Here is an 18,703-nt window from a genome sequence, read left to right as displayed (position 1 = left end):
ATACAAATATTATACAATGATAAAAAAATGATAATTATCTATCATCTATCATTATCAAAAATTCTGATAGAGTAATCATAATAACTAAAAAATGGCATAATAACTAAAAAACCAAACAGAAAGATTCATCTCATACAGAGTTACCTCTACTCACTCTCACCCTGCTCCCCAAATCTGTCCCCAGATCGTCTAACCGAGAAATATAATGTTAAATTTAATTGCCCCAAATGTGGCTGATTTTAAGTCAGCGTTTGACTTAAGTGACATTGATACTGACCAGCTCCTGCTCCTTCTTTCTAAAAAAAACTGCTCAGAGAAAGATGCAACCCACGGGGCACATTATCAGACCGAATCTTTGTACCGAAGGCAGTTGCACAAGGTTATATTTTAACCCCTTCTCTATTCAATCTATGTATGAATTCATTTGCAAAGTATTTCTCAGACTGGAACTTCCATGTTCCCAAAATAATAATTCCTCCCAGTCCAGGAATGGACACAACTGGTGCACAACATGAAGTTGAGCACAGGCCCTCCTGGCCATGGCTGCCAACTGTTCTTCGAACAGGAGCCATGAGTCCTGAAGGACCTCAAAATGTACATAGGTTCTGTTTGGTGTAGTGCAATCCCATCTGGAACAAAAGATGGAAAGTCCCTGGGACCTGGGGTCCCCAATACCCAAAGCCACTCAGTCTTGCTTGGGTTGAGCTGAAGCCTCTTTTTCCCCATCCTAACTCCCACAGCTCCCAAACACCAAGACTGGATCTCCACAGCATCACTTAGTTGGCCTGGGGTGGAAATATAAAGCTGGCTATCATCAGGATACTGATGGCACCTCACCCTGTGCCGTCGGATAACGTTACCCAGTGGCTTCATGTAGACATTAAACAGGAACCAAGAAAGTACTATACCCTGTGCACCTGTGACACCTCACAAAGCAGGGGCTGAGGGTGGGACTTTGCCCTCCCTCAATCAACACCAGTTGGAACAGGCCCTGGAGGAAGGAAATGCAACAATACAGTGCCACCCACATCTAATCTCAGAGCCAATCCAGAAGGATACTGTGGTTGATGGATGCAAAGAACCCAAGAAAACCAAGAATCCCACCAGAGGTAATTGAAAAGTGCAACCATTTTGCTTCCATACCCAGGCTTGAATCCAGACTGAAAGAGGTTCAGATAATCTGCTTCATCCAGGATCCTCTGAAACTGCTGTGTGAACACCTTCTCAACAATCTTCCCTAAAAAGGGAAGGTTGGAGACTGGATGAAAATTGTCCAGCACATTAAACCAATGCCTCTTTGAAGGGAAGAGGGACAACCCCCTCTTCTCAAGGAAGAATTCACTACCACCAGTATCTAACCACATGTCACATCTTGGGAGGCCTTAGCCAACCAGGATGGAAATGGATCTAAAATACAGGTGGCCAATCTCATAGTCCACTTCCTCAGGCCCAACAGGATCAAACTCCTCCCATATAATGAACAAGATTGTCCCTCAGTCACCTCCATAGGATCTGCTTCAAGGCTGGAGTCTAACTGGGAGCATATCCAAGCAATTTTGTCTGACAGATGCCCAACATATTCCTCGGAATGACCTTGCAGATAGACCACTCAACCTGATCTACCCAAAAGGGTTTGGGTCACCCTAAATGAGGCTGCTAGACAGCTATCCATGGATGCAATAAAGGCAGAGAAATATTAGCATTTTGCCACCCAACAGCCATGAAGTAATCCTTAATAACAGCTTTAACTCACATTCAGACAGATTCATTCCTCCAGCAGTGCTCTAGGCATCTCTTCACCTATTTCATCTTCCTCAGCAACTTGGTAAATCAAGGAGAATAATGGGATCCATGGTAGGAGAGATTTCTTACATGAAAACAATACCTACACTAAGCATATACCTGTACCAGGAAGCCCCTGGTTTTGGCAGTACATTGATCTCCTGGATATTTGTAATTTATTTGTTAAATAAATTCTGCAGAATCTAAAAAAAAAATCTTCAGTTTCCATTATAGAGCTGGTTAATAATTATCTACCCTTGGCTGAAGACTGTATACATTCAAGGTAATATTTCAGACATTTACAAGCTTTTATGCACCTTCTATTATTGACTATTTTGGCTAGAAATAGTCAAACTATCAGGTTTGATGATAATATGGTGTAAAATCTGGATGAAAGATCCATTTGGATTGCCACTAACTTTCACTAATTAACATTTAATAGTTTACAGTTACAGTTTGTAACCATTTTCCCTACTAAGAAATGATTCTCTGGTTACAATTTTAGTTCTTCTATGACTTAATCTTTAGAAATTTTAAAATGAAACTTTACTTAGTAGGTCGAATCATTTGCAGCTTATCTGCTTAAATAGAATTTTTAGTTGTAGACTTTAAGTACAGGCCATTGTAGAGGGGATGATCAGGAAAAAAAATAAACCTTCGGTTCCCTAATCTGATGTTGAGAACATCTGAATGAGAGCAAAAGTCTCAATTTTTATAGTTATTCTGAGATTAGTGAAGTGAAGTGAACCTCTTAGCAAGAATTAACTTTCTTTTAGACTGAATGGATGGTCACCTTCACCAAAATATGTCAGTAAGTAGAACTGACATGTGTTACTTTGATCACAGAAGGGCTGATCTTCTCTGTACAAATTTATTTTTTAACATTGTTTTACATGAATTTCCAATTTTCTGCCTAAGGGACGTATCTCACCCAGGACATTTTAGCAGAATTTGCACATACCGTATCTAAGGTGCCTACTTAGTTGCAACAGGATACTGGGCAGACATGATAGGAGGAGGTCCTGTTTCAAATGATGAATAGGCAAGATTGTATCACTGCATTTCCACACGTTCTCCTTGAAAAGATTTTTTCTAGATATGCGGTAAGCCTGCAAGAAATGGGTTTCAACAAAGCAGCTTGTCAAATGAAGAGGCATATACTGTTTTGTTTTGTTTTTTACAGGCAGATAGGTACACATGTTACAAAGGGGAAAAATGATTTGGCCAGTATTACTTTCTCCTAGCAAATGAGTACGACTGCTGTAAACATAGATACAAATCAGAGGTGGTGAACTTAGATAACAGAGTTCCAAAATGAGAAATATCAAAGTAGTTGATAAACAGGACATGCCAACATTTCTTTTTAAAAAGCTGTTTTCTTGCAAGGAAGATTTAAAATACAGCAAGCCACAGCAACCTAAGTAAGACACGGGCTCTCAAACTTTGTGGTGTGAGGAACCATTAACATTCCCAATAGATTTGATCTTTCTTATCTCCCTGATATCATAAATTCAAGAAATGGAATTTCATAATTTATGATATCATAGATTCTGCTCTGAAGTTAAACTAAAGTTAAACTGCAACCTTTATGAAATTCAGCAGGCCTAGAATGCAAATCTGAATGAACAAATGGAACATCCTGCCTCCTGAGGTCCGGTGTGCCCCCTCCCTCATGGCCTTCAGGAAAGGGATTAAATCCTGGCTCTGCCAGAAGGCCTGGGGGCCGGAGGGGGGCCTGCACCTGTGGAGATGGCTGGTGGGGTGATGGGTTTGCCCCCCCCCCAGCATCTTGCAGGTTTTTAGGGCTAAAAATTATAGGAGGTTTTAGGGCATTTTTAATATATGTTTTTTAATTATTTATAGATTTTATCCATGGTTGGAGGGACTTGTGTTTTTTCTTTTTTATTATTGTGAACCGCCCAGACTCACCCGTTGGGGGAGATGGGCGACATACAAGTTTGATAATAAATAAATAAATAAAATAAAATATTCCATCTCAAGCATTCCCTTTGAGCTGGATGGCATTTCTTGATAATAAAAGAGGTTTTTTTAATGGTCCTGGGGTCTTTGCTCAGAAAACTGGAAATATAAACAGAAATTCTTTGATATTCCTGATTAGTGTAGATGGTGAAGGTATAAATGTTTAGAGTGAATTATTTTGATCTTCTTTACAATACACAGTTAGATAATTACAATGGTGTTAAGGCTTTACTAGTTCAGCTATAATATTAAACTTATTGGGCATACTTCTGTTTATTGGATGTAATACAATTTCATGCCACTTTTTTTCCTTCTACAAGATGTCAGCATGACTAAGAGTTCTTATTTCCTAAAAGCTCTTATTTCCTTTTAGATTTGTTTATTGCTCTTTAACTTTTTACTTAATTGCAAAGGAAGGCAGAAAAACATTTCTCTTTGATAATGTGAGATTTGCAACATTAATGGATTTTTTTTTAGCAATACCTTTATTAGATTTTAAGATAAGAACAATGAAAACTAACCAAAATTAATATTAAAATAGAAAAAGATTGAAAAGAAAAGAACAAAGTCAAAAGTAAGAAAAGTAAAGAAAGTAGAAAGAAAAGCAAAATAGAAAAAAGATTGATTTCCGACCTTCTTCACACAGATATAAGTAACAATTTATGTTCTTACCCTATGTTTACAGCATAGATTTCGTTTTTTCTACTATCTATATTATTTCTAATCATCAAATCATACATGATTTCATTTTTTTTTGTTTCATGCAGAAAGTCCAAAAAAAGTTTCCAGTTAGCATTAAAATTATTCAGTGTCTTTTCCCTAATCAAACCCATCAACTTCACTATCAGTTTCACCATCCATTCTTCCATTATAGGCAATGTCAAATCTTTCCACTTTTGTGCATATAAGAGCCTTGCTGCTGTTGTCATATATAAAAACAAAGTCCCATGGGTTTTTTCCAGTAGGTCTCTCTTAAATTTTATGAAAAATTCTTTGGCTTTATGAACAGAATCCAATCAAAATCTTTTTCTGTTGGAAGGTGAAAATTACTCCCTCCAGTTTATCCCAATGAAATGGAATCTTCTTCAGTTCAATATTTCACTCAAAAAGAAGTAATCCTTTCTCTTGCATAAAATTCTTGTAGGAATTTCTTTTAAAATGATTATATCCACATTATCAGTCTTCAATCTTATATTGAAATGATGTTGCAAATCTTGATCTCTAGTCTTTTTCCTTACAAAGTGTACTAACACATCCCTTGGTACATGTCTTATTGCAGCAAAATGTGAACTTACCCAATGCAGCTTGTCAAGTTCTTCTATTTTTTCCTCAACCCAGTTTAAAATTCAGCTAATGCTTTTTCTAATGTCTTCAGCTGGATAATCTGGAATAGCCTAAATCTCAGACAGAACTCTTTTTCTCTTAATTCCACAAAGCCACATTATCCAATCCTTTCTCCAGTTCTATGTCTCCAGCTCCTGATTTATTCTCCAACATATCCATTCTGTCATCGACCTGCTTTATTTCCCCTGACATTTATTTTATTTCTCCCGACATTTGTTTTATTTCTCCAGATATTTGTTTTACCAAATTGTCCATCTTATCCAATCTTTCTTCCATCTTTTTTTCTAAGGTTGTAAATTTGGCTTCAAGGGACTGAGTCAATTTAGACTCTAATTCCTCAAACATTGACAAAGACATCCAGCAGAATCCACAATTATGTCACATGTGTCATGAAGATATTGTACAGATGAAATGAATATGTAATTTGCAAGTGTTTGCATGATGGCATCATGACACGCATGATGTCTCACATTCCTTTGCCCCCCACCCACCCCGGACATTATTTCTATCATTAGAAAAACCTACCCAGCCCTCCAGTTCAAATAGCACCTCCATTACAAATTTTAGTGTCAAGAAAAAGATATTCCACATAAATATGTATGAAAATATAAACAGTCACACATTACTGCATCAAGACATCTTCTAGTCCAACTGGACTAATATTCATGGGAAGTTCTGTGTGTTTCTACAGGTTGAAGTATCCCTTGACAATCTAACTAGAGAGGGATGCCTTTAAATGTGGGAAAATGTCCTAAGGATTGAACATGCATTTCAACCATGATTTTAATATTAAAATATTAAATAATAATATACATGTACATATTTCAATAATATTCTTGAGGATATTGTGTGATGGTAGCCAGCTCTGGGATTTAATGACCAGGACATTCCCAAGAAAACACCAAAGGTATGGTACATTTTTGGGTCAATCAATCTATTCAATTCAATTTGATTAAGGATCAGAAACAAACAAACAAAAAATGATAAAGTGGTATTTAAATATCAGCAATGATTTTCCTAGAGGCCCACATGAGCCTATTAATCAATAGAACCCAAGGTCATTGTTTATAAATACTGATAGATGATGTGCAAAACTTGTCCAATAAAATTTAATTTAATTCATTAAATCTATTATAACCACCTATTCCATTAGAATTTGGGTGGCCTACAAAATCCAGAAAATAATAAATACAATTAAAACAATTAAACACACATTAACAGGCACACTTGACTTAAACAACCAAAACAATGAACTACATAAATAGGACAGGGGGGCTCACAAATCTATCAACGAACACATTAACCCCAGGCCTGGAAACAGAGCCAGGGCTTAAGGGCTTTTCAGAAGCCCAGAAAATGGACAACATTTTCAGAAGTCCAGGAATGTGGAGGATGCTGTTCCAGAGGGCAGGGGCCATGAAAGAGATGGCTGCAATAGCTATGGTTAAAGTTTATGGACCAAATTTAGATTCTCTTATTATGTTTTATGAATGTCTTCACCAGTTCAGTGAGTGTGTTTATGATAAACTGATAATAGGAGGAGATTTTAATGCAATATTGGATCCTGAGCTTGATAGAAATACACTGGCACAAACATGCATGCATACACACACACACACACACACACACAATTATTAGTGACGGAAACAATTAAGACTTATATGAAGAGTTGAATTTAGTAGACCCCTGGCTTCTGATGTGTCCAACTAAAAGAGAATATAATGTTTTATTCAAATGTACATCAGCATTTTTTTTTTTTATAATGTTTTTTTTATTTTTACAACAAACACAAAACAAACATGAACAAACAAAAACATAAAAAGGCATAAAAAAGCATCTTCCATTTTATACCGTGTGTCAACCAGTTAAACTCGTTGGTGCCCCTTTCATAATCTTAAATTCTCATATCATCTATTCAAAAATATACTTGTATACTTATCAATTAACAATTATTAATCATTCATAGCTAATCTATAAAATCATATATTACAAAAAATTTTAACTTTCAATAGGATTAGTAATACATCTCCATCTATCTATTATATGTGTATATATATAATAATTAATATCAAATTTCTATTATAAAATTTCCTAATCTATTACATTACTATATTTTCTCATCTAATCATTAATAAAAACAAATCCCGTGTCATATAAAATTGCTTATCTTCTTACTCTAATTTCAAATCTCAATTTAACTCATCTCTGCACATTCCATAATTTTGAATAACTTCCTCCTGCATAAGTACTTTTTAATTTTTCCAATTCTTAAGAGTTACAATTCTAACCAATATCAGTTACAGTATCAATTACAATTCTAACCAAGTTACAGTTCTAACCAGATTTCACTACATGTTATACAATTTTTAACTATATATCTCAGATTTATACTTTATTCCAGCGCTTGCATAATTTTGAGTTCACCCTTTTCATTCAATGTCCCAAAATATCTGGCTGTTCATTCCTTTTTCTATATTATTGGATAAGAGAAAGCAATAATAAGTGTCCTTTTGAACATTCTGCTTTTGGAAGCTTCTGTCAGTTCCATCATTGTTGTATTCCCCTGATTTTCTCTTTAAACATCTGCAATAGTTTCTTTCAATATTGTTTTACTTCTTCTTTTTGTACATTCTCTTAGTACGATTTTCCATTATAATCTTGTATAATCTTTTTCTCACCCTCAGTGCCAAGAACAAATCTGTCTCTCTTCATTTATCAGTTGATTAACCCTTTTAATTCTCAGTTTATAGGCCTCACAATAATTCCGTTTAATGTTTCTGATTTCTTGTACTATTTCTTCCTTTTCCAATGATCCCGTTTTATGTTTAATTAAGTCCATTTTAGCTTTAATATCTTTTTTTTTTTTTTTTTTTTGAGAGTTTCTGCAGCTCTTCTTCCAATTTTTTATAGTCATCCTCAATAGTTTAAAGATCTTTTTCTGCATTGTGTTTCTCGTATAGTCTATTATCTTGATAAACCTTCATTGAGTCAAAGGATTCTTTATCTTTGTTCTTGCCAAAAATAAGAGAAAAAAAGAAGCAAAAGGAGAGAAAAAAAAAAAGAAGGAAAAATAAAAAGAAAAGGAAAAGAAGGAAAAGGCTAAGCCTCTTTAAAAAAAAAAATCCATCTGGGGGAATAGAAAGCAAAGCAGAGCTTCTAGCAGAAAAAGAGCTACTGCCACTAATCAAGGCTCTTGTGACTGGCTCAAACTTTCCATCTTAATGTTTTCAAAGTCGCTTTCAACTCCACTTTCTTGTTTATAGTTACGGATGGCACCTGTATAAACATGCACATCCCACTATCTTTTTAGAAAGCACAGGGTCTTTGAGCGTGCGTCACAATGAAAAAAAAAGCACTAATTCGCGCCTCTAAATGGCAGTGCAACTTTCTTTCATTTACTTTCTCTTAACTCCACTTTCCCCATTTCAAAGTCAAAAAGATATAAATTTCTTATAACAATAAAAAAATCTTAGTAAAAAAAAAAGGCTTAAAATATAAAGTTATTGAGTATTAAAAAGAGAAAGCCAATCCAGTTAAAAATATATTTTTTTTAAAAGAAAAACATCTTGTCAATTCCACTAAAAAGGGAAAGTTGAAAAGAAAAATTTTCTCCCCCTTCTTTTTTTTAATAGGGTTCAATCTCGCCGCTTAATCCACTTTTCTTCACTTTTAAAAATCTCTTTAAGTTACTTAAGGTGTTCTCTAAGAATAGTTGAATAGTAAAAGTCCATCTCACCCAGTTGACACCCTTCTCTTCCATCTTCCTTTGGAGCTGTCCCGGCTTTCGCAGCCATTTTTGGCTGCCTCTCCTCCACCGGCTTCAAGAGCTTCTCCCCGGATCGATCTGGGACTTGCGGCGTCCCTGAGATCCGCGGGACGCGCCCTTTGCGTTCGCCATCTCTACGGGACGGCTTAGGTCCATCGGGACCGTCCGGGCGAGGAGATATCGGCTGCCATCCTGGGAGCCCAGGATCGCCCGCCGTATCGCCGCGACGCCAGCTCCGCCCTCCCCATCAGCATTTTTTTAGGCTTGATTATTTTTTAATATCATTGATCAGCAAAATGATTCCCGTATTTCTGGGTATATTTGCATAGTTCCCAATTGGTAGGCATCGAAACATACAAGTTTGGTCTTCAGGAAATGAAAGTTGAACATAATTATGATGATTAGAATGTCCTCAGTTTCCAGCTGTGAACCATTAAAAAGGAGAACATGTAGACTACAGGGCATAATAGTGAGATGTTATTTTATTTAATAAGCTAAAATCTACAAAGACCTAGCTAGAAATCTATAATGCTGGGAAAGGTGGAAGGAAAGAGAAGAAGAGGGTGACCAACAGCAAGGTGGGTGGACTGGATTAAAGCAGTGAGGGATGCACCCTTGGGAGACCTGAGAGGCCAAGGTGGGGATCAATCATCAGGAACAAGGTCCAGCTATGTGCTCACTAAGAGGTGACAGTGACTCGATGGCACATAATCAAACTATCAAGTCAATTCATGAGAATTTTTCCAACAATTACTCAACTTTCTGAAATAGGGATAATAGCATTGCTACCAGAAAAAAGTCCAAGGGAGACATTCCCTCCTGATCTCTCTCTTTGAGATCTAATTTAAGCATGAAAAATCAGAAAGGCTCCAGACTGGTGGAGTGGCAATTATGCAGTGAAAGATAGGATGTTTCACACACAGACCTTGGATTGCCTTGTAGCTAAATTTGTGCAAGTACTTCACATTCCATTTCTGAGGTTTCTTCTCTGAAATAACTTCTAATGCAAATCCTCATTCAGCAAACTGAATGAGAACAAGTAAGAAAAATGCATGAGAATTTTTGTAAGACACATTAAAGCAGGGATGAAAACCAGGTGAGTACTAGGATGGGAGACCACCAGAAAACCCCAAGCTGCAGGCTGGGTTGGGAAGCGGACAAACATCCCAGAAGAAAAGAATGGCAAACCATTTCTGTATGGTTGCCCCCCAAATATCATGAGAGTTATGTCCATTTAATCACCCAGACTCAATCTTCTGGAGGAAGGCTTTATTCAAAGATGATGTTTTGGGTGTGTGCATTTTTGGAAACTCCAAGCATACTTACAAAGAAAAGTTCTTACTTGTTAAAAGCTTCATCTATGAATGAGATATTATTGTATCACATCTCATGCTACTGGTTACTAGCTACTGTTGGTAAATTGTCTTCATCTAACCATCCCACCCTTTTCTGACATGAAATTTTAAAAAAGGGGGGGTTACCTTAAGGGCTAGGAGTAAGGCTTAATGCACTATTAAAAATTGGCTTCCCTCAAGAAAAATGAAACATTCCTGCCCAAATTAGGGATGTCATGTGACCCTACCCATACCTTAGCATTGCCCGGCCCACTGCACTACTCACTCCCTCCAACTGAAATACTTTTCCCAGACACCAAGAGTTCTCCACCTTTGCTAAAGGGGTAGAAGAAGAAAGGCAAGACACATAATTTCCTTTGACGTGAAATGAGTGGTAGAAATCCAGAGAAAAGAAGGCTATAGTGAGGCTCAGGTTCTCCTATATATCTTTACATGGAGGGTAGGAGAACAAAAATATATCAGAACGTATGTCTCGTTTTGTTACATTTCTGTTTCATTATTATAATAGACCTTGGACTCTGCTCTTGTATTCTACCAAGAAAAATACAACTCATAAATGTTGGCAATAACATGCATTCTCACAATCAGTGCACATTCTCTTCCACCAATGTTTATTTATTAATACTCTCTGTGCATGTGGGTGGGTGGGTGTGGGTGTATGTACTTGGGTCTGCATATATACATGCATGCACTCTGCTGATTGGTAGTGCAGAAATTTCATATTTAAGTGAGTGTATACAACACATACTTCAACATGAAACTTCTGCATCGCCAATCACACAGGTGCACACAGACACAAAAATACAAATACAAAGTTCAATCTACAAACCCTGATAGATTTCATTAGGCCTTCCTTCCTCTGCAGGCTGTCTTCTGAAAATGTTTTGGCAGCGGAGAAAGGTACTTACTGGAAAAAGCAGCTGATCCAATAGGCAACCTTCCCTTTACATTTGCAATGTGGGAGCTGAGTAATTTAAATTTCCCTTTCCAGAATAATACAGGCCCCAAAAATGTGATTTTACAGTACAATCTCCCTGCCCTCCCCACACCCGTTTCTTTCACTCTCAGGACTCTTTTTGCCTCATATTGGCAGAAGATCTCTCCTTTTGAAGGAGAACTTGTATCTAGATAAATATAAAGGAATTTGATGTTGTTTCTGTTTGCACAGTGTTGCTCCTTACCCACAATACCAAGGCTCTGAAAAGAAGCAGCGAGAAGGCCAACTCTGTGGGCTAGTCAAGTGAAACCCTCCTTCAAGTGAGCAAAGCAGTGTTGAAACAAGGCAGCAACGCAGCTGCTTCCCTCAGGAAGGGAAGTCAAGCAGCTAATTTTTCATATTCTTTAAGGCAATCTTCATTTGCTCTTTACGCTTTTTGTATCTTTGCAAAAGGTTTATCCATTATTTACTGTATCTGTGCCACACTAGGATACAGCAAACAGGGAAGCACCAGAATTACTGGAATGAGGCATCTGAACGTTTCACTCCGCTTGGAATATTTGCAAATGGTTTGTGAATATTTGTTTTGCAGTTTTGGCAGCAGTGATCAGAACAACCGCTTTTACTTTGCTCTCAATCCAACCTACACCTAGACTTGGATGAAGCCACTTAATTAAAATTGAAGGTACATTTAAAAATATTTGAATGACAAAAAAAATTTTGAGACCACTTTGGATTATGATTGTAATAGAAAGAAACAAAATTCCAACACAGTGTTTTTTGTACAGCTGTAATGTGTGTGTGTGTGTGTGTGTGAGAGAGAGAGAGAGAGAGAGAGAGAGAGAGATGCAAATACCTTAGACTTCCTTCAACTGGGTTGTAAAAAATGTAAAAAAATTACAATATGTAAGATAAATTAACACCATTAATAGGAAACAAAATTAAGCTACTTCATTTAAAAATCTTTTTTTATGCATGATAACATTAAATCCTGCCATTGTTCCCTTCAGTCCACAAACATGTATGAACTCTGTCATTTGGCTGATACTCTCTTATTTTAAAAGTGTATGGATGATTTATTTATTTATTTAGCAAATGTATTGGCCAACCATCTCACAGAGTGTGACTCTGGGGAGCATACAACACAGTGAAGAAAATGGGTGGAACCCAAAACCTGAATGTGTGCGTAAGTTGATAAAATGACATTTTGTAAGGCAAATAAGAAGATTGGTATTTTTTTTTTTTTTTACAAAATAAAACATGTATAAAAATTAGCAAGACGGCAGATGAAGCATCATGATGCAAACCCCTTCTATTGCATCACCATGCTGTGTCTGCCATCTTGACAATTTTGACCCCAGCCCCATGGATGCCACTGAATTTAACTGTACTTTCTGGAGTTGTTGTCATTGTTTGCTTTTCCTATCTGTACATTCTGTGAGTTTGTAAGTAAATAGTAAAAGTGTCCATCACTTCTGGCCAAACCCTAAATCCTTAAGTTTTGAATTTTCTGCCCTGAGACACATTTTGCAAACATTTTGGTGAAAATATCGATTGCAGATATATTTCTTTAAAATGCAGTTAATTTTATTTCTGGTATTCTGTTGAACATTTTCTTTAGCAATAATATGTGAAGTTCCATTTCTGGAGAATGGAGACATAACTCCAAAGGAAGATCAATATCTGCACAAAACTGTGGTGCAATTTTCCTGTCAGGAAGAACACACAAGAGTTGGGCCCGACTCTGCTCAATGTTATCACTTTGGATGGTCTCCACCACTTCCAACCTGCCAAGGTATACATTATGCAGTAAGCTGAATGACAGCTATACCCCATTGGGATTAATAGAGCAGGGGGAAAGTAATCTAAGACAATGTAAGGGATAGAATGGCATCAGGAACATATGTTCAAATCCCACAAATCCACGTTCCATCCCTATCCCATGTTTTATTCAATAAATAGTTATTGAAAGACAGATTAAATATTTGTGAAGTAGGAGCCAGGAGGCAGGGCCTGATCTTTTGGGTCTTTTCTGCTTCAGTACTGATTCCAGGTATCATGTACTAAAACTGATCTGTGGACTTAACATATAAAGCTACCTATATGGAAACATGTATCTATTATGAGTAAAGTGATTCAAAATTGGAGTAATAATTCTTTTCTAGAAATTGTCCATTCTTGTCAGCTGCCAGCTAATATTTCACACGGTAACCTTATTGGTAACATTCATGAAGAATATCAACATGGTGAGAAATTGGAATATGAATGTGATGTCTCATTTGCAATCACTGGACCAAAGACAATAGAGTGTGTTGATGGGGAATGGACATCTTTACCATCATGCATAGCTAAGCTTCAGCCACCATAAACATGTGTTTAGAAGGAAAAATTATATATACAGATAAACCAGAATTTTTAACTCAGCCATACCCATTGTTGTATTCTGTTAAGATTTTCTTGCTGATGGCATCCTGGAATTTTCCATCAAATGAGATTCAAAATTAACAGTAATATAAAAATGTCTACATTGAAAGATATAGAACAAGCACATACTGTTGGTTAATTCTTAAAGTATGAATACTACCTGAGTATTTTACATGTCTTCAGTAGGTTGCAGTTTGTTTGTTAACAATGTTTATAGACTGTTCCAATCAAATGATTCTGGGTGGTGAATAGAAAACTCTCAGAACAGCAAACTCTTCAAAACAGCAACTACTAAAACCCACATGCATCAGGTAGCCCATTTCGATCCTCACTAGGCTTTCAGACACTGAAAGCCCTTCTAAAACTAAAGTTTTTACAAGTTTCTTGAAGTCAGGAGGCCAAATTTATCTTTGGGGATAGTGTGTTCCTACTGAGAAGTCCCTCAGTAATTCACATGGGGGCTGTATCTTAAGCAGGATCTCTCTAGATGATCTGACAGGATGGCACAGTTATTTTGGACAAGGTGGCTCCTAAGTTAGTTCAGCCCCATTCCCTACAGAACTTTAGAGGTAATAATTACAATTCTGAATTCAGCCTGGAAGCCTGCTGCCAATCCTGTCGTGACTGTAAGATAAATTTTATTCTGCACTGGCAGAACCCACCCACATTGAATTCTGTACCAGGTGCAACTTCTGGGTCATGTTCAAAGACAGCCCATACAGAGCACATTGCAGGAGTGGTGTGGCTGTGAATCATTGCCTTGGTCCAGGCAAGGCCATAACTGGAGAAAGCCAAATCTGGGGAAAGGCCCCTTCAGCCATCTGCTCAGGTTACAGATTTGCTTGAACCTTGAGTGAATATGACCAACTTTATCAGCAAGAAACCTGCAAAAGAAACCTGCAAAACCTGCAAAAGAAACTTAATCAGCAAGAAACCTGCAAAAACAAAAAAAAAGTTTCAAGATGAATAGCCCTGGAATAGGTTTTTTCATATTGACATTTGAATGTCGACATTTAAGTGTTTGGGCAACAGCAGTCAATATTTATTGTTTATGCTACAGCCATAATGAAATAACCATTTGCATATTTTAGTCTCCAAGGAGTTACTTGAAATGGTATTATATATACATGTCCATTTTTTAAAAAAATGTGTATTTCACAAAGCAGCTTACAATAAACTGAGAAAAAAGAAAGAAACTAAAACAAATACAATACAGATATTCAAAGAGAGGGCATAAGTCACAAAGATATAGAACAAAATGAGTCCTGGCTTTACATTTTACTTCTACAATAGAAGCTTCTAAGCTCATTGTAGTAGGAATAAAAAATACAAGGCTGTCCTTGGATTCTGTTTGATAACAGTGGGGAATTAGTTCATTACAGCAATAATAAAAGAATTGCTTTGAAGGAATTAAAAATGTCATGTATTCATTCATACTTCCTTGAACTATTTTCAACAGAGGAAGAAAAAACCTGTGGGCCACCACCAGATATTCTAAAGGGATTTCCCTTAACTAGTGCTGCTGTGTACCAGCATGGAGAAACAGAGAGATATCAATGTAAACCTCACACAACCCTTGTTGGGACCAACCCAGCCAAATGCCTTCATGGTCAATGGGAATTACCTTCATGTATCAGTAAGCAACAGCATTTTAAGAAAATAAGTTCGAATGACGAGTCGGTTCCTAAAATGCACTGGACATTACTTGCGCATGAATGAAATTAGTACTGGTGAGAGCAAATGCAACACATTGCATAGGACATTGGGCTTGCTAACTAGAGTTTTGATTTAATGCCAAGTCTTTTCTAAAGAGCAGGTCATTATTTCTTTAGCTCAGTAACCCCTCTCCCTAAGTAGCAGGAATGGAGAAATGTTCTCCAGTGAAGCTTCAAACATTTACTGCAGTACAGTTCATAAAACATTTCCTATTTTAAAATTATCATATGAACTGAAAAGTTTTGGAAGTACTAGAGTACTGCCAGGTAGTAATTCTCCTGCATCATGGATTTCCAATGAGTCCCCAAAGCTAAGCTGCTCAGCTTCCTCTAAGGTAGCCTAGGATAAGCCAATTATTAGCATTAGATTCTATATGTGGACACACTGCCTTGTCATGAGTTAGTCATGCCAATGGTATGTAACTCATTTTCTTTATTCATTATCAGAAATATTTGACTGTCTGATCAAAAACCAAGTTTTGTTATGACTTTATTATTGGAACCTGAACCCTATTTGCATATTTAGGTTATGCAGCAAAATGTACATGTCCAAAGAATGCAGAGTTTGTACCAAATGTTCTTCTTGCAAAGCAATTTAAGACCAATGACATTGCAACCTACCGTTGTGGTTCCAAGCATCATAAAGCAAAATGTGTTGATGGAATATGGTTCCCCAAGCCGGAATGCAAAGGTACAGTTTGCATGCTATATTCAAGTATGTGATCTGTTGAGTGGAAACCAATGTGGTTCAATCTATATGAACTTTCATCAAATATGTTAAAGGGTGAGGCCCAGCTGTGGAAACACAAGTAAGTGACTACTGACGAATGAAACTAAACAAATTTGAACCCAGGCACTTTGTACAGAAACTCTATATAGATAGATAAATCTTGAAATAATGATTAGATGCTCTATTATACACAAACATGGAAAGATTCCACTGCAGGTAAAGAAATGTTTTATAAGTAGTCCTCGTTTAGCAACCACAATTGGGACCAGCAATTCGGTCGTTAAGCTAAGTGGTCACTAAGTGAAACCCTGACTGTGCTTATGATTGTACTTCAGCTTTCCTTTGTTTTGCAGACCTACAAATGTGAAAGAATGGCTGCAAAGTTATTTTTTCATCACTGTTGTATCTGCGAATGGTCTCTAAACAAGGCAGTTGCTAAACAAAGACTACCTGTATCTAAGACTAATCCTTGAAGTTAAACATATAATTGCCAAATATATTATATAACGTAGTAGTATATTGTGGAATAGATTGAAGGGAATTCAAGAATATAGCTCTGTTTACACTACTCATTTTATATGTGCACTATTACAATTACATGTATCTAGGCAAATTACAAATAAGAAAAGTAAAAAAAAGAAAAACCTGAAATTTCTTAGTATCTTTCAAATATTATTAAAATTTAATATAAACCATTGCCAATTGAATAGGAAGCAAAGGATACATGTTAGTCTCCAAATATATGCTGAAAGATGACAAATTGTGGGCTAGCTTGGATCTCAAGGAGGACTATATTCCAGAGGACCAGGACAGTAATGGAGAAGGTCCCTACAGTTCCTGCCCCCTTAAACTCATCTGCCAGAATCCGGAGTATGCCCTATCAAGCAGAATGGACAAGCCATTCTGCTATGCCTTTACACACTGCTTGTAATGATTGTTTTCTATTGGTACAAAATATATTATATGAAGACACACACACAAACACACGCACACCCATATATTTTCTCCGGTACTCTGGATAGCAGACATTTACTACTTTTGCAATTGGCTGAAACAGCAAACTGGGTGAAATAATCAGAATTTACATGTCACATTAGAATTGCTAGTAAGTAACTTCATGCTCTGAGTCCTTATCTACTGGGCCACTAATGTTCTCTTGTGCCACACAATAAGCATATCTTAAAATTATATGCTTATCAGTACAGTTCTTAGAAGTCCAGCTACTTCAGAATCTTTTTAAAAGCCATTCATTGCGTGAGGAGACTTAGGAACCTGTCAGTTTTGATTAGTTATGAAATACTCTATTCTTTCAATATTTTGCATATAATTTTAAAATACGAAGCCTTTTTTTAAAAAAAACATGTTTTTGTTAAGAATCCTGCTCTCTGCCTCCTTGGCTTCCCAATGCAATCCATATAAATGATATGAGAAAATATGAACATGGAGAAGAGATCCGCTTCAAGTGTAAGGAGCATTTCCTTCTTCAGGGGCCAGAAAAGATAGTGTGCGAAGATGGAAAATGGCAAACTCCTCCACGATGTCTTGGTTAGCCTGCTTGACTTTTTATATTTAGCTTCTATTTTCAGACATGGGATGTGAAAGGAAAAAATAAAAATGTCGGTCTGATCAAAATGGTGTAATATCCAGACTTTTATAAACATGAATGAAGAAAATCTAGTTCTGCACTGAATCATTTTGATGTGGGTTTAGCTGTAAATCCATTCTGCCTCATCCCCAGACAAAATTTTATGTTAATGATTTTGTACAGATTGGCCCTTATCTTTAGCTTTCTGGATGGGTAAAAGATAAGACACTGTTTAGTGAACAGAGAGGACTCACCCATCTCAGCAGGTCTATTCTATTTCTGGAAAAATAATAATTAACAACAACAACTCCATTCTTCTTACTTGACTCTGCTGAAATAAATTCTTGACCCAAATTTTTATAAATCAATTTTTTTTTGTCCTTCTTTCTTATATGGATTATATGTGAGAGCAGAGCCGATGACTGCAGCATTCACCAGTTCCTTGGAACCTCTCCTTGGAACCTCTCTGGATAAGGAGAGGACAGGAGATTGCCCACATGTACCCCAGATGGCTGCTCCTCATGAGGAGACCACAGGACAGCAGTTTCCGTGGGTTTGAGTGTCAGGAGATGACAGGATTAGCCATCTTGCTCACAATCGCAGCGGAGACTTTTAAAGGATACTAAGTTCACAAACCTCACTTTCTAATCACTAATGGAAATTGCTAATTTAACTACTTGTAATCTATTAGAAATTTTCAGAATGACAAGTTTAAAAATGCCAGATGAGTCTGCCTTCAATCCTGAATGAAAGAAAATTTTAATCATAAGCTTAGGAATTTAAAGAATCTGAAATAAACAGCAAAAAGCTAAATAAGATTTTGATTTTAAAAAGTTATAAACAGACTAAGGGTCCAAATAAAATTGGAATATTGAAACTTTTACAGTAAGATTTTGGAATTAATTTTAAAAAACAAGCAGCTTCCTTTGGGAAATAGACCCTATTTTGGTTTTTATAAGACATAACCAAGATAAGCAATTTCATGATTTCAAAAACTGGACACTAAAGGGACTTAAAGATTTTAAGTAGCTGAAATATATTTTACAGGCCTGTAAAATGATGCCAAAATGTTATAACAATAAAAA

General features: G+C 36.6%; 1 protein-coding gene across 1 annotated transcript; it reads left to right on the top strand.

Moving 5' to 3' along the window:
• Nucleotides 1-12,259: 12,259 nt before the first annotated feature.
• Nucleotides 12,260-17,583, top strand: LOC148214135 (complement factor H-related protein 5-like). The gene is made up of 6 exons (XM_088153317.1): nt 12,260-12,350; nt 12,786-12,959; nt 13,330-13,510; nt 15,046-15,224; nt 15,830-15,994; nt 17,408-17,583. The coding sequence occupies exons 1-6, from the start codon at nt 12,260-12,262 to the stop codon at nt 17,581-17,583; spliced, it is 966 nt and encodes a 321-aa protein (XP_088009443.1).
• Nucleotides 17,584-18,703: the final 1,120 nt, after the last annotated feature.

The sequence above is a fragment of the Python bivittatus genome, unplaced genomic scaffold (genome assembly GCF_059951505.1).
Source record: "Python bivittatus isolate LINGU-HERP-01145 unplaced genomic scaffold, Pbiv_v1 ctg000700_np1212, whole genome shotgun sequence".
Classification (NCBI taxonomy): domain Eukaryota; kingdom Metazoa; phylum Chordata; class Lepidosauria; order Squamata; family Pythonidae; genus Python; species Python bivittatus.
This window is presented reverse-complemented; position numbering and strand designations above follow the sequence as displayed.